The 25724-nt window shown below is 32.1% G+C and overlaps 1 protein-coding gene across 1 annotated transcript; it reads left to right on the top strand.

The window, feature by feature from the left end:
* The first annotated feature begins 1387 nt into the window (after nt 1–1387).
* LOC127717648 (uncharacterized) lies at nt 1388–25724 on the top strand. Its single transcript, XM_052223378.1, has 3 exons — nt 1388–1417; nt 5944–6090; nt 24801–25724. Exons 1-3 carry the CDS (start codon nt 1408–1410, stop codon nt 25544–25546), a joined length of 903 nt encoding a protein of 300 aa, XP_052079338.1. The 5' UTR covers nt 1388–1407; the 3' UTR covers nt 25547–25724.

The following is a 25724-nucleotide window of genomic DNA, read 5'->3' as shown; positions in this document are numbered from 1 at the left end:
ATGCGTTTTATCCTGTTTAGCATACATGGCATATAACATAAAATAGAAAACTTGTCTGTTAATTGTAATAGACATATAGTAGACAGGGCCCTGGTTCCGTGTTGAAGACCGTACTTTGACCTATAATTGTTAACTTTTTATACATTGTGACTTGGATTGAGAGTTGTCTCATTGTCACTCATACCACATCTTCTTATTTGTATGTACATTTGTTTCAACGTATCAGAAATACAGGTTTATCTTCAATTTTCAAACATCACACTATAATACAATGCATTCAATACCATTTTAATTTCTAAGCTATATTCATGATCGACCTAGTCTAAGCAGAGGTTCAGTGCCAGTGGCCAGAGTAATGTTCTACATATTTTCAACTTTATAAGTGTTCATGCCATTAAAAGTAATTGAATATCCTGTATTTACCACGCTTTACCATAAAATAATATCAAACTGCTGAATGACCCTCCTCCTAAATTATTAAAATATTCCTAGTGGCATTAACCGTACTGGCCATGATATCTCAGTGTAAATTAGGTGCCAGGGTTAACATTTTAAACATCTGTATTAGGGGATGACCATTTGATTTTCAGGGGGGGGGGGGGGGGGGGGGTAGAAAATTAATATTCTAGTAGGAGTTAAAAATGAATAATTATGACCCGAAGGCAGGATGGAAAAGAATAATCTGCAACACAAAATGCAGGAAATATTTGTGTACAAAAGTTGAATAAACTAATCAAATGGTCGCCCTTTTTCAGTAACTGTATGTATAGAAAAGGATACGTTTTTATCAATTGTCACCTGATGAGATTGTACAAGGTAAAACGAGGATTCCACATGGCTAAGGTGTTAATTGACTTCTTAATTTATGACCTAATACTATGTATATGAAGTGAGCCCCGCTTATTTATCTAATTTATTCTTCCCGTTAAGTGAACGACCTCAGCGTGAATTCGTGACAATTAAAGGTACAATTAAACCAGGCGGTATATCAAATCGTATATTACTGCAACCAACAACACAGCAGTAGTCCGTTTTAAAATCTTTTAATGTGTCATTGTTAATAAAGTTGTCTCGTCAATATATTTTTTTTTATATTTTGATTCAAATGATGCTCATGGACATGTAAACGCAAACACTTAATCAGATCATTGTTTTTTCCAAGTCTGCATGGTAACTGCTTATCAACCGTTAGCCCCCAGTTGATGAACTCTCGGTAATTATTGCGTGATTTCATAGTTTGGCTAATTAGATTAGACATGCGCAGTTTAATGTGAAACTGGTGTATTACCTTTTTATATTGCTTTTTTCATTGAGTTGTGTTGTCAATGAATGTTGCTACAACAGTCAGAAATATTATATTTAAAATACTTATACAAAATATCAAATTTTCTCTTCATAAAAAGCATTATGGCAGTGGGTAAGTATCTCACAATTTATAATTTGACAATCTAATTAAAATAGAGAACTCTGATTTTGTTATCTCCATAAGAGATGCATTGATAATTTGAATTTGTACCGTAAATTGTATTCCTACAAGTAGGTCGTTTGTTCTACTGGTGATTTCACTAGCCCAGTAGCCAGTACTTTGGTACTGGCAAAAAAATACGGATCTTGTTTGACTAAAATTTGTCGTTATCAATGTTATAAATCATCTTAAATTAAAGAATATATTTCAAAGCTCAGATTTCTTGTCCGGATTTTGGCTATATCGTAGGTCTTTATTCACCCCATCAATTTCTTTTAGAATTTAGTGATTGTTATATTGCACATCACGAAAGAGATGTCAATTGTCGAAATGTGCATCTCGTGCAGTAAAATTGGAACATTACTAGTATTTACTTTTCATATAATTATGTTTTCTCTGTATACACTCAATACAAAGTAAGAAATGTTGCACATCCTGTAGCTCATTCATCAATCCTTCAAACTTGTCTTGCCATTTTAAATCATATATCCTGTCCTGTCCATATGCTTTCATAATCATATGATGTACAAACCAAGAAAAAAGCACCTAGGAATGAAGTCCATATATCTTTATCTTCTGCATTTTGAATATGGTATCCCATTATGATTGATGGTGAGGTACCTCAATCTGTTACATTTTCAAGATCATCAAATTATAATCTCCAATGAATGTAAAAAGGAATCGGGAATGAATAAAGTAGAAGATCATCTGAATAGGTCAATGAAACTTTTAATGAAGTAAATCGAAAGAATCTATTTATATTTCATAAGATCGGCCTTTAAAAGTTTGATAATAGAAACGAAAGGATATTGAGTATCTATCCTTCTCACGAAATCAGTACATGCACAGCAATACAGAAAAAAAGTAAAAGAACAACGCTTGTATTGATGTTCTTCATCTCAAAGTCACAGTGAGGCCTTCAACACGGATTTCTCGTAGAAACCACAAAGGCAACTAACAATGAAACTGAAATTCAAGTAGTAAAATTTTGGAGAAAAAAATGTTCATATCCATTATCATTAAAGGATATGAAACTAGTGGTACTGTAAGTACAGCCCCTACAAACAGGAATGGCAAAGTAAAAAAAAAACAAAAAATAAAATGCACATAGATATGATATGGTTATGATTCTGAGAAAGAATTCAATGGATTAACTATAACAAAAAAAAAAACGAAATCAAGGCAAAATCAAAATCTCAAACACATCAAACGAATGGAAAACAACTGTCATATTCCTGACTTGGTACAGGCATTTCCTAATGTAGAAAATGGTGGATTAAACCTGGTTTTTTAGCTAGCTAAACCTCTCTCTTGTATGACACTCAAAGCACATAAGCAAAAATGAAAGACAAAAAACAAAAACTACCATAGCACAATGACACAATAGCGTGTGTTTAGTCGAAGTTTGATATACAAAATAAATTCCACCATCAAACCCAACCTCCCTCTAGTACGATTATGTAAATATTTCACAAAAGTCTGTACAGCAGTTGAGGAGCAGTTGTAAATATTCAAGTGAAACTTACAAACAAACAGACGGACGAACAAAATGACCAAACTAACGAAAGCAGAGGCTCTAACAAGTCTGTGTCGATCACATAGATAAATGTGGACTTTCAAACACGGCAACTTTTCCAACAATTTAGGGGGCTTCGGTGGCCAAGTTGTTTCATCTACAGCGATCTCTAGCCTGTCAACACTGAGGTTGTGAGTTCAAATCCCGCGCTTGGCAGGTGCCTTTGACGCCTATCTTGAATGACTAGGATAGTGATTTTTCTTGCCGAAGATCGTGATTCTCTCCCAGCACTCTGGTTTCCTCTACCACGAAATTGGCCGCCAAGGTTTAGCCTAGTGGTCTGAAAGTGGTGTAAAACGCCTTTAATAATTCAATCAATCAAACATTGTATAATTCATGACTAAAATATGTTTTTGAGTTGATTTAGTATTGCTTTTATTTTTTTTCTGTTTACAGTATCTCTGTAGCTTCTGTTATGTTTGCCAATTAAACAAATATGAGTAAAATCATTAGTAAAGTACAAAGACTGGTATTTATTGACTATTTTACTTTTCCTGTTTGAATAGAAAATCAATTACTAAAAATGAGTTATTGTTCTAACACTTTGTAAGAATTAAATCTGTATATATTTTCTTTCATTGAGTAGTGTTGTCAATGAATGTTGCTACAACAGTAAGTTATATCGTATTTAAAATACTTATTCAAAAATATCAAATTATCTCTTCATTAAACGCATTATGGCAGTGGATAAGTCTCTCACAATTTATAATTTGACAATCAAATTAAAATGTAGAACTCTGATCTTGTTATCTCCATAAGAGATGCATGGAGATAACGAAATCAGAGTTCTATATTCTAATTATATTGATAATTTGAATTTGTACCGTAAATTGTATTCCTACAATTGGGTCGATAGTTTTGTTGGTGTACTGTTAACCTCCGTGATTTCACTAGCCCAGTAGCTAGTACTTTGGTACTGGCATAAAAAATACGGATCTTGTTTGATTAAAATTGGTCGTTATCAATGTTATAAATCATCTTGAATTAAAAAAAATATATCTCCCCCATTCAAAGCTCTGATTTCTTGTCCGGATTTTGTCTATATCGTAGGTCTTTCTCCAAAATCGAAAGTACCAAATCATATTTTAAAAGATCGGCCTTTAAAAGTTTGATAATAGAAACGGAAGGATATTAAGTATCCATCCTTCACACGAAATCAGTACATGCACAGCAATACAGACAAAAAGTTAAGAAACAGCTCTTTTATTGATGTTCTTCATCTCAAAGTCACAGTGAGGCCTTCAACACGGATTTCTCGTAGAAACCTTGAAGGGGATTAAAAATGAAACTGAAATTCAAGTAGTAAAATTTTGGAGAAAAAAATGTTCATATCCATTATCATTTAAGGATATGAAACTAGAGGTACTGTAAGTACAGCCCCTACATACAGGAATGGCAAAGTCTACGATTTCTTTAAGGAAACCCGCTCAAAAAAAGTAAAATAAAAAAAAAAAAAAACGAATTCCAAGGCAAAATCAAAAGCTCAAACACATCAAACGAATGGAAAACAACTGTCATATTCCTGACTTGGTACAGGCATATCCTTATGTAGAAAATGGTGGATTAAGCCTGGTTTTATAGCTAGCGAATTCTCTATCTTGTATGACAGTCATATAACATTCCATTATATTGACAACAATGTGTGAGCAATCAAACAGACATAATAGGTAAAAATGTCAAAAATTGGTGTACAGCAGTCAACATTGTGTTATAATCTTAATCACTATAAGAACAAATAGTTATTTAAACAAAGAAACACAAAATGGCATATAGACACTCTAAGGACAAAGTACATAAGCAAAAATGAAAGACAAGAAACCAAAAGTACCATAGCACAATAACACAATGGCGTGTGTTTAGGCGAAGTTTGATATACAAAATAAATTCCACCATCAAACCCAACCTCCCTCTAGTACAATTATGTAAATATTTCACACAATTCTGTACAGCAGTTGAGGAGCAGTTGTGAAAAATCAAGTGAAACTTACAAACAAACAGACGGACGAACAAAATGACCAAGTAAACGAAAGCAGAGGCTCTAAAAAGTCTGTGTCGCTCACATAGATAAATGTGGACTTTCAAACACGGCAACTTTTCCAACAATTTAGGGGGCCTCGGTGGCAAAGTAGTTTCAGCAGTTTCTACAGAGATCTCTAGCCTGTCAACACTGAGGTCGTGAGTTCAAAACCAGCGCTTGGCAGGTGTTTTCGACGCTAATCTTGAATGACTAGGATAGTGATTTTTCTTGCCGAAGATCGTGATTCTATCCCCGCACTCAGGCTTTCTCCACCAATAAAAACTGGTCGCCAAGATATAACCAAGAGGACTGAAAGTGGTGAAAGTGGTGTTAAACTCCTACAATAATTAAAGCAATCACACATTGTATAATTCATGACTAAAATTTGTTTTTGAGTTGATCTAGTATTGCTTTTTTTGTTTCAGTCTACAATATCTTTTTATCTTCTGTAATGTTTGCCAATGAAAAAAAATTGAGAAAAATCATTAGTTAAGTACAAAGACTTCTATTTATTGACAGGTTTACTTTGTTTACCAAGTTTTAGATCTTGTCATCCAGATCGTGCTTTTTGTTTACAGCTACTGACCATCTTCTACAGATTTTTCACTCAAAACATAAAGGGGTTAAAACTTATTTAAGGTCAAATATTGCAATGAGAAGTCAACTTAAAATTTTGGCTATGTTGACCTACTTATGGATCTTGTCTTGCTGATCATTTTTGATGGTTACAGTTTTTCTAATATCTACTATTGTTTCACCACGAATGTAAAGAATTGGGTAAAAATCATCATTGAAGGGTCTTTTTACTCTGCTGTACAAATGAGACAAACATTTGCAGATCTGCTAATCGTTTTTGCTATAAACATATTTCTCTGTCTGTTATAGTTTCAAGATGTTCAAGGTGGATAAAGACTTGTATAAACGATCTTAAAATGTTTGGTGGAAATAAGCAGTATCCAGAACAACTAAAAACCAATGAAGGAGCGGACAGTATGCACATCCAACCTCTGAGAGCGGGGAGTACAATGAAAGGTATGATAACTTGGTCCCCTCTCCATATACTTTTCATGTGCTATTGTAATTTAATAAAAGTTCCTTTATAATATTATTTGGAAGAAACATTACGAATTTGTATTTCCACTGGTAGAAATATTACAATTATTATAGTTGTTTGTAATGCTTTTACGAAACTTCATAGTAAAAGTGACACAGTTTTATATAAAAGGGTATACATATTTGTTCCAACAGGAGCAGATATTATAGCATTTTTATAACAACGTTTCCAAGGGAACTTCTGGTAGGCGGAGCATATACACATTGAGACCTGTTCCAGATTAAGTACCAGTTCATTGGTTGTCCTTTCCTACTTTTAACATCTTACTGTTTATTGGAAAAAAAGTTGTTGATGATAGGTCTTTGGTAGTCTGTGCTCAATGTATTTAAAATGCTTGACACCTTGTTAAGACAAAAGACTTAAAAAATACTGTATGTTCTTCTCTTGTTGTCTTTATCTTGTGTGTCAGTTGGTTGCTCAGTATTCACCTGTTGGGTATTACCACATAAGTTTTATATTTTTGTATGTTATTTGAAAGATCAGAGTAGATAGCCAAATGATTCATCATGGTACACATATGTTTGATTACTGTCTTATAAACGGTATCATATAGAAAAGTGTTTTTGTTTAGTAGTATTTAGTGTGTTTTGATCAATCGTTTAATTCTTATATTTTAGATTTGTTTGATAAAATCAGTAGTGTAGCACGGACTATATGACTGTTACCGATGATTAATGGATCACTTGCACTCACATAAGCACTTATACTGGTGCCTTTAGATTTTAGTACTTTAATTGGATCATATTGATGATATTTTGGCTGTCTTCATTCATTGAATAATTATATATGATCAGTTCCAAAGTTTGCACTGGCGGTCGTATTTTGCGAAAAAAAAAAAAAAAATTGTGGCGAAAAAATCATTTACGAAAGAATTTCTGCAGTTCGATATCGTCCATCTTGTTTTAGCATATACTTGCAACTTCTCATCCAATCAATTTGCTTGAATTTGTCTTATAAGTTTCACAGTACATACCTTTTCCGTGTACTAAGTAATTATGCATGAATGACCTCAAGGGTAATATTTCATTGTATAGTAATCATGATATTAAAAACAGAAATTGCCACTGGTTATTTTGGTATAAAATTCTGTGTCTCAAATTAAAAAAAAATGTTTGTAATTGTTTTTTTTTAACATTGTTTTTTAAATATCCTGCTATTAAAATCTTTGTTTTAAAAAAATATTTTGACAATTGCAAGTTTCTATCATTTGAATAAAGAATAACAAATATGGTCATTAACTAGGGTTAAAGAAAACCAAATATAACATAATTTTTATTTTGGGCGAAAATGAATAACATACAAGACGACACACATAGACAAAAATAAATGTTCAGATATATAAAACACAAGACAAAACTGCATGTCACAGACGGGCTACAAAACATTTGTGTTTATCCGCCGAAATATACAATATAAAATATAAAGTTAGAACATACTCATCCATTCTCGTCAAATGGAAAATCAGTATTTTCCCTTCTATTTTTCATAGTGTATGGCTTTCCATGCACTATCACATGCTATACATGAATGACTTTTCATTGTAGATTAATTATGAAAGTGAGCTCTTAAAAACTGCACTAACGAAGTATACAATTCCCAGCGGATATTTCCATAAGAAAAGAGCAAAAGAAAATAATCATCATGAGTACTGTTGTTTGTCTAATTACTATAAATAAAAACAGGAGAATAGACCTATAAAAGAATTTTAAGTTGAGATTTCAATATTGTAAACGTTAAATAATGGTACATATATAAAACCCTAAAAACAAAAATAATTTAAAAGGGGGCAAAGGTGTAGGTAAAATAATATCTGATCGAATTTTTATAAGAGACCTCAAATTCAATGAGGTTTTTTAAGAAACAATAACTGTTGATAAGAAAAATCATAGGAAGTTTTTGAAAAAAAATCAATACATTGAACAATATAAAAAGTAAGCATTTATGTTGAAACGATTATATTTTTAAAAACTTATTGATGAAGTATTTGTCATTATGAACAATTATATAATTTCTGAAAAGCTTATTTTTGAAATGAAGAAATTTAAGATATATAAGTATTAAATCGTACCTGAAGTAGAAGAAATCTCCATTTTTTAATAATTTATCCTATTTGTTCTCACAAAACTATTTCATTGCTATTTCATTCCATCTGTTGAAATAACCATTCAATATGATTTACATCCATTTTACTTACCATGTTTACGCTTAAAGTCAGCTTATGTTAAGGTTTGATTATTACAATGGGAGAAGTTAATTTTGTTATGTCACCCGAAGGTGTGAATGTGTTCTAAATTGGCCAGACAATACTTGGTCATGTTTTATCTACGGTGGCCATGTAAGCTAAACTTTTCGTAAAATAAATTAACAAAAGAAAGGGAGGGTGGGAGAGTTAAACTTTTGCACGTCAAACCATGTACTCAAACAATTTCTAACTAAATAACTTTAGTATAAAATGAACACTAATCACTTATAAATTGATAAGAAAGGTCTAAGGGACGCAACCAGAAAAAGTAGACGAAATTTGCACTGCGTAATTACTTAAAAACTAAACGATTATAGTACAACGCAATCTTATAATTGTGGTAATTTATCATTCATGCAATTATTTTGTACACAAAAAAGTATGAACTATAAAACCTTGTGAAGAGAAATTAAGGAAGCTCGATGATGATTGTTTTTAACTTTCTTAAAAAACTTGATTCATTTCGTTATAAATAGAAAAATTGTGATCATGTCTAAAGGGAATGTGCCACCTATATCTATAAGGGCGAGTAAGACACTTTTCAACTGCTAGATCTACCCAGGAGATCTTAGAACGATTAAGTCATGTGCATTCAACCAATGATGAATTTATGAACAGTATATCAATTGCAGCTAGGTATGTTGAAAACTGAAGTCCAATGGCCCTTTCGTAACTGGTGGAATATTGTCTCATTGGGATAGAAAAGAGGGACGAAAGATACCAGAGGGACAGTCAAACTCATAGATCGAAAACAAACTGACAACGCCATGGCCAAAAATAGAAAGACAAACAGACCAATAATAGTACAGATGACACAACATAGAATACTGAAGACTAAGTAACACGAACCCCACCAAAAACTGGGGGTATTCTCAGGTGCTCCGGAAGGGTACACAGATCCTGCTCCATGATAGATGAGCTAATAATGCCTGTTTTTCCCTCATTTCTCTCTTAATCACCTTACTAATATATCAATAACAATTTCATCGTTAATAAATCATCAATTATTTTTCCTTGTTCAATTTAGTTGGTAGCTGCACATGTACTGTACATGTTTTTATTGTGTTTGTTTTAGTATTATGACATATGGTCTAGATCCGCAAAGGAGGAGGTGTGTGCGAATATAAAACAGCTCTGAATTTGGATTGTGATTCAATATTTGACATAGCATAGGTTTCTGACACAGAATGAATATGGTCTAAGAACTTTAAAATTTGAAATTGGACAATTACCTATTATGGTCCAATATCTAAAATCGAAATATATGGTTAGATTCAGCATATCAAAGAACCCGAAAAATTGAATTTTTAATGAAATCAACAAAGTTTGATTTAGGACCCATTGCACCTCAAATTGTCCTCAATGTGTACCAATTTGATAATAGGCCTCAAAATCTAAAATCTAAATACACGGTTAGATTCAGCATATCAAATAACCCCATATATTCATTTTTTGTTGAAATCAAACAAATTTTTACCAACGTGGAAACTGGGCCCAAAATCAAATATCTAAATACAGGTTAAGATTCCTCATATAAAAGAACTCCAAGAACTCCAAGAATTCAATAAAGGTTAAACTCAAACTAAGTTAAATTTTGGACCCTTTGAACCTTAATGCGGAACAATTTGAAAACCGGGCCCAAAATCAAAAATTAATTCTGAAATGGATATCATAACTTATATATCAAAGTTTGTGGAAATTTTATTCCAAAAGAGTTTTTCTCAAATACAAAGTTTTCAACCACATTTTTTCCAAATTTTACAAAAAGACAAGGGACCATCCTTCTATATTTATTTCCACTTTGCAAATTGATTTTCTAAATCGGTTGAGGCAATCTTGACTTATCGTATGACATAGAAGTGTTGACAGACAGATGAACAGAGAGATTACTACATAGGGCACATGTCAACAACTGGGCCCTGGTAGTCTTAATCCATCGATTCATTAGTTTATACATTTTCCTGAAAGAAAAAAAAAATACATATATAATTTCATAAGTAAATGTTGCTGTGTGTTAAACAAATAATGTATACATTCATGTGGCATTGAAGAAAATTCCAATTTCATTTTTATACATCTCTTGTTTTCGTATTTCAATATTTTTAATTTAGTAATCTCAAAAAAAAAATCTTTTAATGCCGACTTGTGAATATGCAAATATTACGCACTTAGAGTACATTTAGCAGAGCTAAATCTAAAATATGATAATATGATATCATTAAACTACAAATGTACATGAACATAAATTTTGAAAATTTCTGCCAAAAATGTAAACAAATATAATATTGTTACGGGACGGATGGGTGTATCCCATAGGTAAAACATATTTATTCAGGTTAACACTATGTGTTATCTTAATGGTAAATTCTAATATCTGTTTACCTTGCTTCAGAGTTACAAACTAAGTGTACTGGTAGCGTAGCTGGCTAAATGGTCATGGCACTGGTAGCGTAGCAGGCAAAGCAGCTAAGTCACTGGTTTAAATGTGGTAGCTCAGAAACTCATTTAATATTGACTTACTTATTACATGTACAACAGATAACAAGATTGAATTAAGCTTCACAATTTATTATATACAAAACATTCAATACTATTACAAGTATACATCACATGAAAACCCACCAAATCACTTAAGTAATACAATTTACAGAGACCCCCCTTTTTGGTACGTTAGTCGTTTGTCAACATCGTAGTAAACGTAGTAAAACATCAAGGTCAATCATGGTTAGGTCCATTTGTACAACGGGGATGCATACACTATCAAAGGTTTGTGTATTTTACGGGTTGCATCGACTGCGGCGTATTTGGTTTGCTCTGGTAATTTCCTTGGTATCAGGAGTGAACGCCCTGGTAGCGGGCCGCAGTCTCCTCGAAGACTTGTGTGCACTCGTTTTTATACATCTGTCCTACCAAAGTCTCGTGCCCCTGTGGTGATTGTGGGCAAATTACGTAATACTGATTGGATGCTGACGTCAATAAACCTACTGATGCAAATGGCGGCGATTGCGAATGTTGACATTCTGTCAAGTCGAAAAATGGACAAACGTGACTTAACTAAGCTTACTTTTAGCATGTATGGGCCCCGGTTACAATACTCAAGACATTTATCTCCCAACTTCCACTTGCTGTGCATGCCTCTTTTAAAATGTTACTTATCCCTTTTTTTTGGGGGGGGGGGATCCTAACATTACCATGATAACATAAAGAAACTAGGACCAAATTCTATGCACCATGGTATTCTCGTTATGGACATGTTCTGAGGCTCACCGGCACAAAAATGCTGTTTTGTACGACCTTTTGAAACCCCTGGCAAAGGAGTTAATGTTCCCTTTGAGTTTCACACAATAAAAATACCAATAAAACGACTTATACAAGCGTGTTTATTGTTCACTTAAACAGCTTGCTAAAATGCTTTTATCAACTAATGTAGCTAGAGTTGCTAGTTCAACACAAAAACAAGTGATCAGCGACCACTTCAAAAGCCTGTTCATTTGTGGGCGATTAAGTGTCGTCCTAAGAATTGATACCAAACGAATTAGGCGAGTTTTGATTATCTAACTTTTAATTTTGGTAACTTGAAATTTCTTCACTCACCTGTATCATGGCTTTCTGCAATGCACCACCATCTTCGACGCGATGAATATGAACAACAATGCGTAACAGCGCAAGCTCGAGATCGACCATTCTTTCTTATGTATGTTCCGGAAGACCATATGAGTATTTGGACCATACGCGTCTGGTCATCTGTGTATATACTCATATGGTCCGACCATACGCGTATGGTCCGGTTTATTGACACTATGAACGTTGAAAAAGTGTCCTATAAATTAAGCGTTTCTAACAATGAAATTTTTATTTATTCAATGATATTGCAATTATTGTTACATGATTAATGAAATAAAGTGAATTTTATTTACAAGTAAAAATTATAGTAAAATTATTTGTACATGGTCATTATTGATTTGGCCTCACATTTGTACGAAATGCAATATGTCGTCTTATGAAACTTACAAGAAATATCTTAATGATGGAGTCAATTGCTTAACTCACAAGAACTTTGGTCATTGAACCCTCTTTCTGTTCTTGTTAAACATTTATTTTCGTGTTTTTATTACATTAAAATTTCTTAAATATTTCAAATTGTTTTTAGCTATCTTATCTATTTTTGCTCAAATTTATACAATTTATACGATCTTACAATAACATAAAAATCGTATGAATAGGAGAAAGAACCCAATAATTAAATGAGATAAGAATTATTTTTTCTCTGAAATGTAAACGCTGAAAAAAAGAGTACATGCTCGAAACGCCGGCGAATTCACTCCCGGACGAAAAAATCGACAAAAAAAACCGCTCTAAATTGATTTTACCGAAAGCAAAATAACAGATACATCAAGATTCAGACAATATGTAAAGACAAAGGAATTCAGTTAGTTACTCGTGTCGGTTTTGTTTCGGTTAATGAGCTGTGCGCTCCTGCGAAAGAAGTTAGAATTTATTTGAAAATACCTATATGGTCTAAATACTCTTATAGTCCGGCCCGTTAATAACCAAACGAGTATAATACTCATATGGTCGACCATATTCCTATCATAGAAACACCCCTTATTGGGTAAAAGAAAATATTTACACACATAGCTAAAATAGTAAATTTCTGAATTTTAAAAGGAGTTTGAGTCATAAATTTAAAAATAGAGTCAGACATGAACCAGTAGACGTGCTCTGTACAGTTTGTGCAAATACAAAAATAAACCATTAGGGAAGGCATGATATGTTCAAGGGGGCAAAATAATGTACAAGTATGAAATCTTAAAATCTAAAACCATCTTATCTATGATATATATTCTACAATAAGTGGAGAGCGATCAAGTACATAAAATACTAAATATTCATTGTCCATGAACATCCTCTCCTAGAATTTACACAATTACTTTAGGTTAGCTTGATTTCCATATTTTTCAGAATTTGTATTCGACCGATGTGTATTTTATAACAGATGTCACTTGTCGGTGACTCATATTCATCTTTTGAGATATGCTGAGGATTTGCAGACCGCAGAACACTGAAAAATCAAGAAATAATGTTGTAATGTCCGTTTTGTTGTTGAAGAGTTCTTCCCATTTCTTGCATCCTATGATACTCGTAACAAGATCTTTTAGTAGAAGGAAATACTGCACACTAGTTTTCTTCAATGTCAGACAGAAAGTTAAAACTTGCACTATATCTTCATCATCCCTGTGACACAGCGGACATGTTGCAATTATTTTGTATTGACTAAATTTCATACCTAACTGTATCGGCCATCACGTGACTTTATCGCCACCCATGTTCATCTGTTCACTGGATAGAATCGTGTATAGAATCTCAACGGGAGTTGACAATTAATTCCAGATTACTTATTAGGTCCCTTTATGGGGTTTTCTCCAATATAATCTGTGTAATTATAGGGAAGGTTACCCTTATTCATAGTAAAATATTTTGAGAGTGAGTTAAGTTTTAAAAAAATACAGGAGTAGTTTGATATTCTACATAAAATTTTCTTTCCATTGATGTTTTTAATTGTAGATACGGATAAGGTTATTGTTGTCCCCGCAGATAAAGCCCCAAACAACATCGTTTTTGTGTGTAAATATCATTACATAAACTGCTTGATAAATGAATTAGGTTTTGACAATTCATTTGGAAACCCAACATATACCCTCACGTCACTTACCAAAGAGGAAATCCTGGATAATCATAGGTCTGTTCTATGTTCCTTTGGAATTTCAACCAAAGATGAAGAACTTGATCTTCCATCACTGTATTGGATACCTAAACTACATAAGTGTCCTTACAAACAACGGTAAATTGCTGGGTCTTCCAAGTGCTCCACGAAACCTCTTTCTAATTTATTAACATCTATTTTATCAGCAATCAAAGCCGGGCTCCAAAGTTATTGTGAAGCTGCCTATTCTAGAGGTGGCGTGAATCAGATGTGGATACTAAAAAATTCCAAAGATCTTTAAGAGTACATACAATCTAAGACTCTCTCATCTTGCAATAGTATTAAAACATTTGACTTTTCTACACTTTACACAAGTATTCCCCATTCCAAACTAAAAGACAAATTGAAAGAGTTGGTATTACTTTGTTTCATTAAAAAGAATGGCGAACATAGATACAAGTATCTTGTCTTGGGGAGGGATAAATCCTACTTTGTAAAGAAACACTCTGATTCAAACAAAAAATTCTCTGAAACTGACATTATCAAGATGCTTGATTTCTTGATTGACAACATATTTGTTACGTTTGGAGGACATGTTTTTCAACAGAGTGTCGGAATTCCAATGGGAACCAATTGTGCCCCTTTTTCTGCCGACTTGTTTCTTTATTATTATGAGGCTGACTTCATACAAGAACTTCTTAAGAAGAAAGATAACAAGTTAGCAATATCCTTTAACTTTACGTTCCGCTATATAGATGATGTTCTCTCACTAAATAATACAAAATTTGGTGACTATGTTGAACGAATCTTTCCCATCGAACTAGAGATAACGGATACTACAGATACAGTTAAGTCTGCCTCATATCTTGACTTATATCTAGATATTGACAATGAGGGTCGGTTGAAAACAAAACTTTACGACAAAAGAGATGATTTCAGCTTCCCAATTGTGAACTTTCCATTTCTATGTAGCAACATTCCAGCATCGCCTGCATACGGAGTATATATCTCCCAATTGATACGATATTCCCGGGCTTGTATTTCCTATCATGATTTCCTTGATCGAGAATTGCTGCTCACAAGGAAGCTATTAAACCAAGAGTTCCAAATGGTGAAGTTGAAATCATCCCTTCGTAAATTTTACGGACGCCATCACGAGTTGGTTGACCGTTATGGAATAACCGTTTCACAGATGATATCGGATATGTTCCTTATGTCGTAACTACAATACCCTTCCCTTTTCACGAATGTGACCTACCAAATGAGACTATTTACCGGATTTTTAATTACATAAGCAACACGACGGGTGACACATGTGGAGCAGGATCTGCTTACCCTTCCGGAGCACCTGAGATCACCCCCAGTTTTGGTAGGGTTCGTGTTGCCTAGTCTTTAGTTTTCTATGTTGTGTCATCTGTACTATTATTTGTCTGTTTGTCTTTTTATTTTTTCGCCATGGCGTTGTCAGTTTGTTTTCGATCTATGAGTTTGACTGTCACTTTGGTATCTTTCGTCCCTCTTCTTAAGTTGCGTCAAAATTAATTTCAAAGTTGATTATGTTCAACCTTGTGAACACCAAGAAGTAGAACTGTAGCAGGAATAGCTGTTCTTTTAGAGAATACTTGGATGCATCTGAGAGTTTCTTTGTGGAATTTTTCCAGCAGGTCCATTTGAACTTTAGTAAGATTGAGGACTTCCAGACCGTATAAGAGTATAGGTAATACATTTCAAAAAGTATAATTAGCCCATACCGGACGGTACTGGCAAACTTGTCACTTCTTACTCTTCTAACATGACACTCATCGAGTTCAGATGTGTATGAAAAAACAAGAATTTGAAGACAAATTCAGGAGTCAGTAGTTTAAATAACGATGTAAACACAGCCAGATACAGATTTTTATTAGCCTTCTGAAGCTTTCAATATTATGTATACATGATTTATCTAATATTAATCCATGGTAAAATATTTAGTATATTTACAAGCTAAAAACTGTCACTGCAAGTTCTACAAGTATTATCCCTTTGCATGACATTTGCAATTCAGTCTGTCTTTAATATTGTAAGAACAGAAAAATTGATTCAAAAGCTCAAGTAAGCAACGAAAGCTTCAAATAGTGTTAATATTCATAACTTTAACATAACTTAGCAATCAAAAACTCCTCTCTGAGTCATATTAAAAAGTCATAAATAGGTGATTACTGTCACACTAAGGTCACCTGCTAATTAAAGATTGACTTATTTAAAACTACATGTAGATGTCAAAGATGATCAGCCTCTACCGTAGTTCTTATTCAGGACACTTAATAAAGTGACTATATTTACAAATTTCTCCTTATTCATTTGTATCTGGAATATACCAACTTCAATATAGTATTTGATGTCTGGTTCAGTAAATTTACATTCCATGTTTGTTTATGACAATGAGTATATAATATATGAGTATGAGTAATATATATCTATATATGAAACAGTATTGATAATAAATTGAATCTTAAAGTCCTACACTTCATAAAGACTAGGTCTGCATATACATACTGCATCTAATGTACCATTCTCAAGTAAATCATCTCAAAAGTATCATCGTTATGATATTTCATTAAGTATAAACATATTATACAAAAAACAAGTGTAGCTATTTAATATCTTATGTTATAAGAATTAATATAGATCAATATATATAGAATTAAAGCTTGATCCAGCGTGTTTTAAAAATCCTAAGATTTAAATAATACTGTTCTGTGAACACTCATCTGATAATCTGATAATTTTCTTAAAAAATAACTGGAGAAGGGTTACATAGTTTATACTTCATTGTAAACTGTAACATTTGCTAATGACCTTCACTTTATCCTGATATCCATACACATGTTGGATATTGAAGGAATATAACTATTACTTTATATTAACATATATCAGTCAAGACTTGAACTGCTCCTTTGTACAATATGCTTATGATACATCTTACATGTACTATTTTTCTATATATATATACATCTAATGTTATATATGGCTATGTTATATTTAAAGCAATATAACTACATGTAATTAAGAAGAGTAATTTCTAATTTAACTGAAAAGAAAATCCAGTGTACATGTACAGATTTAGGTGGTAAGCAAAATATAAGTTTGAAATTTGTTTTGCAAATACAGATGCTTTATAGAATACTTTCAAAGTTGCATTTCTCGATGGAGCATAAAAATATATAAATGATATATAATATATATATATATATATTTATCATACTATGAATATGTCAATTCTTATAAACTGATGATACAAAAGCATCAATATAGCAATTCTATTTCATGGAGTCTAGTTCTATTTTAATTTCCATCATAGATTTCAATAATACAGATGCATATAAGCAATATAATCATTTGATAATCATTATAGAAACTTTATAAATTCTACATAAATTCATGTAATACTACTTTCTTCAGTATTTGCTATCTGACATGAAAAATGTGTAGGAGATTAGTCCCCTAAACACTTATATACAATTGTTTACAGAGATATTACTTAGCCTATAACAAGGCAACACTTAGTCACACAAAGATTAGTGATGCACATATCCAATGTACATTATAGTATTCCTTTTTTAAAAAGGAAAATATGTCAGATATTTTATGTCCAACATCAAAGCAAAATTTGAATGTTGAGAGAAAAATCTTCCTGTTTTGCATAGTTCTTTAACATTCATTGCTGCTACCATTTGCAATTTAATAAATATATTATAGCTTATCATATCTAGTGTCATTACTGAGATTGAAAAGCACAATTTGTCTTATCAAAATAAGCACATTTATACAATATTTTCTGCAAGTCAAAATAGGGACTTTTGGAAAGAATCTTTCTTTCTTGGCAGAATCTAAATAATTTTTATAGTTATATCTCAAACTATATTTTACAGTAAAAAGTTGTTTACTATTACTGATACCTTGTAGACAGCAAGATCAGGATATACAATTGTTCTGATTAATGAGAACAATAACTTTGAACTATTTCTTTAGAAAAGAGTAACTGTTTATCTATTCTACGACTTTGTTTGTTATATTCATAATTAATGTTATAACAATGCCTAGATATAAGACTGAAACACTCTATTGTTTTATTTCAACTATACGAGGATATCTTTTATAAAGATATGGTAATAAATGTTCATGAATGTATCATTTTACAAGTATCAAATAATTTTATTCATAATCTGAAATCTACATTTGATGAATTTCAAGGCAATGATAAAATCATCCAATGGAAATTAATTTTATGTCTTTCCACACTATGCATGTATATGGAAGTTTTTAACGACCTTGACTGACATAAACAGCCCTTGCATGGTCGGTAACACTATGCATGTTATGTCAAACATCATAAAATTTATCCTTTAAAAAAAGGAATTTACATCTGACCAATGCATGTCAGTCATATACATTTTTCAGAAGATCCTTTGATCTTTCTTTTTTAATATTTGATATCAACTAGTATGTTTTGACATATTGTCATCACACTCCTCACAATTTACAACATTATAATCATATTGTACTTATTCTTTTTCAAAAGCAAAGAACTTAAGTTAACAATGAGCAATGCTCCTCTGCTTTATTTTTTTGCCAAGATAAAGATATAAAATCTTGCAGGATATTGTTTGTTTATCTTAATCATAGTAAAGACATGAGATTAACTTCATGTACAGAAATATACAACAATAGTTTGCATTTTTAAAAACTGCAGTGTTGCAGATTTTTTCAAACAATAATAATTGTTTTACTATTATTTTCTACAGTATGTTACTACCTAATCAATTGTTTGTTAGTGGCATGTTAAATGCTCTACAAGGAACTATTCATTAAATGCTAATGTTCCTCATTCGACCTATTCCTGGTCATGTTTGCCGTGATATTCCACTGGCCTCTCTATATTCAGATATTAAATATCAATCACATAATATTATTTCTGTAAATGTTTCAACTGTTACACAGTTTTATTATCTCACTAAGAGCTTATTTTGAAGCCTTAAATGGCTTTGTATATTACAGATATACATATTCTGTACATATTCTTGGTAGTTTCAACAATATTGTAAGTTCAGTCGGAACTGTAGTCACATTTATGACACAACAAGGACTTATAAAAGTCTCTAGGCTCATTAATTGCTTTAGACAAATAAGCTTTTAAAAATTAGCTATTTGAACATTATTCGATATAACATATCTTTAGCAAAGCATTTTAAGGTTTTCAGATACCTTAGATTGGAAGTGGCACATAATGCCTTCCGTATTATCACTAACTTTGTCTATTTATAGTAACACACATAAAGGTGTATATCGAAAAGTAGTCTAACATATTCCAATGCACTACATTACAGTTTCTTATACTGGAATAAGAAATGTATTTTAATCACACTATTTTGTGATAATAAAATCTCAAATATATTTGCTTTTTTTTCTATAAATTGTACGTCACTACGTGGGTACATTATAGCAAGAATATACGAGTACACCTTCGTACATTTTGCACTTACCTTGAAAATCAAGAAAGATATTTTACTCATATACTTCTGTATAGAGATTCATTCGTGTTAAAATAACTACGATAATGTATCAATTTATTTAGACGAAAAAATCTCAAAATTATTAAAAAGTGAACACGTTCGGTCCACCATTGATTACGTGATAAGCACCTGTGTGTTTCACACTACAGTACACGTGTATTTTTAGAAAATAGAACAACGATAAAATACGTTGTATTTAACGAACTTGGATATTAAGTTCTCAAGATAACTAATGTTTATAAGACATTTTTTACTGGAACAACGTTCTCAGTTTTACAAAATCTTAAAATTCTGGACGTCGTCACAGATTATAACGATTTAGACACCTCGCTGCTCGAAAAATAATATGATTGGCACAGGTAATAGCTGCAGAATTTACAGCTAGGTATAGCTACGTCATACCCATAGGTCAAGGATTTTGACCTCTTTTAAATGAGATGCCTCGTTGTACATCGGGAAATGAATGCTATAGTTACATCCTCGAAGAGCCGAGGAGCGTAATTAGTAGAATGCAACGTGATGTAAACATTCATTTATGGAATGCTGGTACTCCGGGACTTAAATCAGAAGTTATTCAAAAGTCTCCTAGGGAGGAGGATCCGAAAGTCCCAAATTTTGAGTTACAACTGTTATCCCTTCGTATTATATGGGTGAAACGATTTCTGTCAGAACATAACTCCAAATGGAAACATGTTTCAAAAGCATTTTCCCTCTATTTGAATTTCAGGATTAATCTATGAGCAGAGGTGAATTTGAGTTTTTAAATGTAAAAGCATCTGCTTATAAACGTTTCAAGGGGCTTTTTAATCCGCTAGATGCATTTCAAGTGAGAAAAGAATTCATTTGGTTCAAAAGAGAGGCGAAGGATACCAAAGGGACATTCAAACTCATAAATCGAAAATAAACTGACAACGCCATGGCTAAAAAAGAAAAAGACAAACAGAAAAACAACATAGAAAACAAAATTTTTAGCAACACAAACCCCACCAAAAACTGGGGGTGATCGCAGGTGGAAGGGTAAGCAGATCCTGCTCAACATGTGGCAGCAAACTTAACTGTATCTGCTGTATACTTTTTCTGAAGTTCGAGGGGATAGATGTGTTCAACATAGTCACCACATTTTGAATTATCTAGTAAGAGAACATCATCTATATAGCGGAAAGTGAAATTAAAGTTCAACCCTTTTATCAACATGAGTATTTTTTATAGATCATGGTACATGAAAGTTATAAGGTTCACCAATGCTATCGTAGATGATAATGGTGAATGTTTCTCTCATGACGCTATTAATCTAAAATATAACCTAAATGTTACTTTTGTAGATATCCATCGATCAAACGTGCTATACCACGTGACTGAAAAGAGTTGTTAATACAGCAACACATGTCACCTAACAGCAACTCATTTGGTTTTGTTTTTGAGCATGAGAACAAACAAATACTCTCTCAAATTATCTTCTTGCAAATATAGATTTTTAGATACTAATGAATGTGCCAGTTGTAAGGAGATAGAAACTATAGAGCATAAATCTTTTGAATGCACGGAAATAAAACTTTCTAATTGGTGATTTTTGGAGTAAGAATATTTTGAATAAAGACAGTGTAATTTTTTGTGTTTTGAATTCTGATAACTTTGTTTTGAATTAAAGTATTCTACAGGCAAAGTATTACATTGACTATCTAAGGATCACACAATTAACATACTGTTTATGTCTGTGCAAGCTTTCCTTAAATGCTTGAAAAGACATTTGGAAGTTTTAGAATATTTATATCTATCTAAATACAAACATGAGTCATTTGTCGATAGATGGGAAAATTATTCTTAAGATATTATCAAATTCTGTATATTCACTTCAAAGACTTGTTAATCCTGAATATTTCTTAGTCGCAATATAACCATTTCATATATTTTATTCACTTATGTCTTGTAAGAATGTATGTAAGCTCTGTAGTTTGAAAACCAAAACGATAAATAGAAAATAAAAAAAATATATATATTTTCAGAAGAGGCTATGGTTTTTGTGATGGCTGGACAATGTCCATCGTTTTGGCAACTGTTATGATCCAACCTTTCGGTTTTTTGTTGTTTAAGTTTTCCTTCAACTGTTAATTAACGTCAAGAATGCGTAAAGCTTTCACAAATGCTTTCTTCGAGTTTTAAGATATAATCATTGTGTGCTCTATAACTTCACTAGATTGATTAATTGTTGGTTGCTTAACGTCCAGTGGGAACTTCACTAGAGGAATTGAAGGAAGTACAATTGATCTTTACTAATTTTTATTGGACTGTCTGTGGTAACATCTCCTGTTGACCAATTAACAAAGAAAGCTGGGTCATGATATGATTATCATCTAGGAGACTACAAAGTCTCTCAAGTGAAGATCAGATTGGTTGTTTCCAAAAACATAACATAAAACTCATATTGTAAATTATGGATATGAGAGTCTATATTGGAAACAAAAAAGAAACAGTTCGAATGGTATCTTTTTGAAATCCAATTTTTTCATGTAAAATTTTAGGTCATTAAGTTTCCTAAAATATTTCATAAGACGACGTGTTTTTCACAATACAAACGGCATTCTGATTGAATCAAACTGTGCCCTCTGCTTGCTGACTTTTTCCATTAATATTATGAGGCAGTCTTAAGGGATCTTCTCAATAAAAATGAAAAAGAGTTTGCAGCAGCCTTTAACTTCACTTTTCGCTATAAAAATGATGTTCTTTCACTGAATGATTAATAGTTTGTTGACCATGTTGACCACATATATCCCAATGAATTGAAAATAATGTCTTAACTTACATCTAGAAATTGACATTGAAGGTCAGTTGAGAACTAGATATTCGACAAAAGATATGATTTCAACTTTCGATAGCAAACTTTCTATTTCTTTTTTAAACCGTTCCAGTAGCGCCTGTATATAAAATATATATTTCTCTGTTGATACCATATCCAAGGGCTTGTGTTTTTCATGATTCCCTAGATAGAGGGTTACTGCTTACGAGGAAGCTATGAATTATGACATCAGGGTATCCAAGCAGTAACGTCAAAATTGTCCCTTTAAGTTGTGAAGACGCTATCATAATCTGGGACATGTTCTACTTGTCGTCAGACCAATTCTCAATTTTCCTACATTTTATCACAGGATATTTACTAGCTTTATCAACATGACTGGTTCAAGATGTTATTTAGAAAGTGCCAACTTTCTGCGGCTCCCAATTTCATGCCTAGTTTTTTCTTTAAAATATTTTGTGTTGATTTTTAGTGTTGAATGTTGTACCTTTTTTATTTTTTCAATTTGTGCGGTGTCTCAACTGTAACAAATAAATGAGTCAAAAGGTGTGGCACAATAATCAGTCAGGATTCTACTTCGTCAAAATTATCTCCCCATTACGCCACTTAATTTTTATAATCGTAAAAATAGAAGCCATTGTAGTGATGACGCGCAGTCAATTTATCCTTGAAAACCGATCAATTTATCCACATAAAATCATTACTATCCTTATATACCACTTGTATTTAAAAGACAAATGCATCTACTAGCTATTGAGCATCATTTAATGTACTTTTATACTTGGGTCAACTAAAAACTATTGTCTGATCGGTTGTCAAGGGGATTCTCGAAAGTTCAAAAATAATTAAAAAATTCTAATTAAATCTTTCGTGGAAGGGCAGACTAAAAAATTAGAGAGGTTGAAGAATAATTACTCTTGTTCATACACACAAACATTTTTTTTTTTTAAGTTATGCATTTTTAAGATCCACTTGTAAAGTCTGTCGTCAAGTACTTTTAGTAAAAAAATTGCTATTCGAAACACCTACTCTGTTGTTATGACTCATTAGAAAGGTATTTCACTTGACCCATATATTTCATTATTTAACCTAAATATATAAAAATAATAGAATCTGAATCGAGTTGATGTATCAAATATTTTTCTTTTGTACTTTTTCAAGACAGAATAGTCAACTCAAACACGCCTGAGCATCAAAAGGTGAACTCGACTTTCTCTTTTCTATGAAACTATTCCCATTTGTGGGATTTTTTACCCAAAGAACTATCACCGGGGGCAGAGAAGTAAATTAATGCTTTAAAAAGATCAATCTATTATCTTTCTTTGGGTTTTTTGTCGGCGGAACTCTTGCTTATGCACAAAAAAGATCCACATATATTTGCACCAACTACAATCGATTGTGTTGTAAAAATTTGTCTATATCTTAAATGTTTACAAATATCTCGAAGCTCAATACCATAATTTAAGCAAAAACACATATATAAGATGCATAAAATCCTAAATTATGCACATTCGTTAAACTTTTAAAGCCCATAGAAACAGATGTGAACAATTCAAATTTACCAACGTGGCCTTTTTGACCTTCTCTAATAAAGAGTTCCATTTCTTTTGTTTAATTTCAACTGGATTGCCGCCTGAAGCAGGAAGTGGGGACAATGTGAATAGGTATTGTTGGTAGGTAGCTATTTTCAAAAGTCTCATGACATTTGCCAAAATTCAAATGGCAAGATCAATTGTATTGTATGATTTAATTAACAATGCTCCAAAGTATAACCACGTGAAATTTCGTGCAGTTATTTCACATCGTCCAACCAATTCATGATAGCAAACATAAAACCTTTAAAGAGATAACTTTAACTTTAATTAGGTTTGAAAATCGAATATCTTGATCAAATGTCTTTTGATGTTTTTATTATTTTGAAAAAATTCAAAAACTTATATATCTTTTTTATTACATGACATAATTTCATATAAGTAAGCACAGGTACGTGTATACATCTCACAATTAACCAATATTTTCGATGTAAATCGTACATCATGGGCTGTTTTAATGAGGACATACTTTAAGGAAACAATCCACAATGAACATTTTTATCATATCACGTAGTTCAACATATCATGTTCCTCAATAATAGACAAAAGTCAAAATCATTTGTAAAGAATAAATTAGTGAATAAAAAGGTTACCATACAATCTTTTATATTACTTGATTATGAAGATATAATATAAAAACAAATATTGCCTAAAAAAGATATTATAAAATCAAACAATGTGTCATTCAATCCCGAGAACTACAAAACGATTTTATAATAAATGAAATATGCATTGTATTTACTTCAGGTGGACACCATAAACAACTTGTAAAAGAAAAAGAATTTCGCAAATACTTTGCCAATTCTTATGCTTATGGTATACATGGTGAAAAATGGCCTACTAAAACAATTCTACTGTACAGATACAGCTCAAATGCAACAACCAAGTATCAGGACATTCCTGAGGACACCTGGAAAAGGTTAGACAATGAACCAAAGATAAACGATGTCGACAACGGAAGACATGCTGAACTAATTATGATAGAAGATCTCAGGAAAATTCAAGATTACCTTTACATTCAGCCAATTGACTATGAAGGACGTTATAATGCTATACTCAGCTTAGAAGTCATTCTAAGCTACTCACCATGTGCAGATTGTTCGAAAAGATTATGTTTGGAAAAGGAAGAAATGGATAAAAGAGTAAAACAAAGTAAAAAAAAATACTTTAATTCTGTACAAGAGAATTTGTCTGCTGTAAGCCCGACAACAGAGGTAGAAGAAGAAGAAACAATTAAGATGAAAATAACTTTTTCAAACTTCTATATGCATAATGAGATTAGTAACAAGGAAGGTTTGAAAAATCTCTTGAAAAGTGATATAAAGCTTGATATCTTTACAGATGATAACTGGAAATATTTCTTTAACGCTGCTGGGTTAGTTACTAAGAGACAAATAAGAGAAAAAGCGGACAAGAAAATTCTACAAGACCTTTATAAAGAATTAGTTGATCGAACAGCGACTCATAACTGGGAAGAACTTTACCAGATCTAATAGATTTCAGTGAAATTGAATTAAGAGTAACTTTTGTGGTATTTTTATTTGGGTATTATAATGACTACTATAGACGTAAAACAAATTAATATGTCAGCTACTATAATATATATCAAATTATATATCAAAACAAAACTCCTAAAATAATCTTTTTTACTAATAAATCTATCAATTTATA

The sequence above is a fragment of the Mytilus californianus genome, unplaced genomic scaffold (assembly GCF_021869535.1).
Source record: "Mytilus californianus isolate M0D057914Y unplaced genomic scaffold, xbMytCali1.0.p SCAF_10, whole genome shotgun sequence".
NCBI classification, from domain to species: Eukaryota; Metazoa; Mollusca; class Bivalvia; order Mytilida; family Mytilidae; genus Mytilus; species Mytilus californianus.
This window is presented reverse-complemented; position numbering and strand designations above follow the sequence as displayed.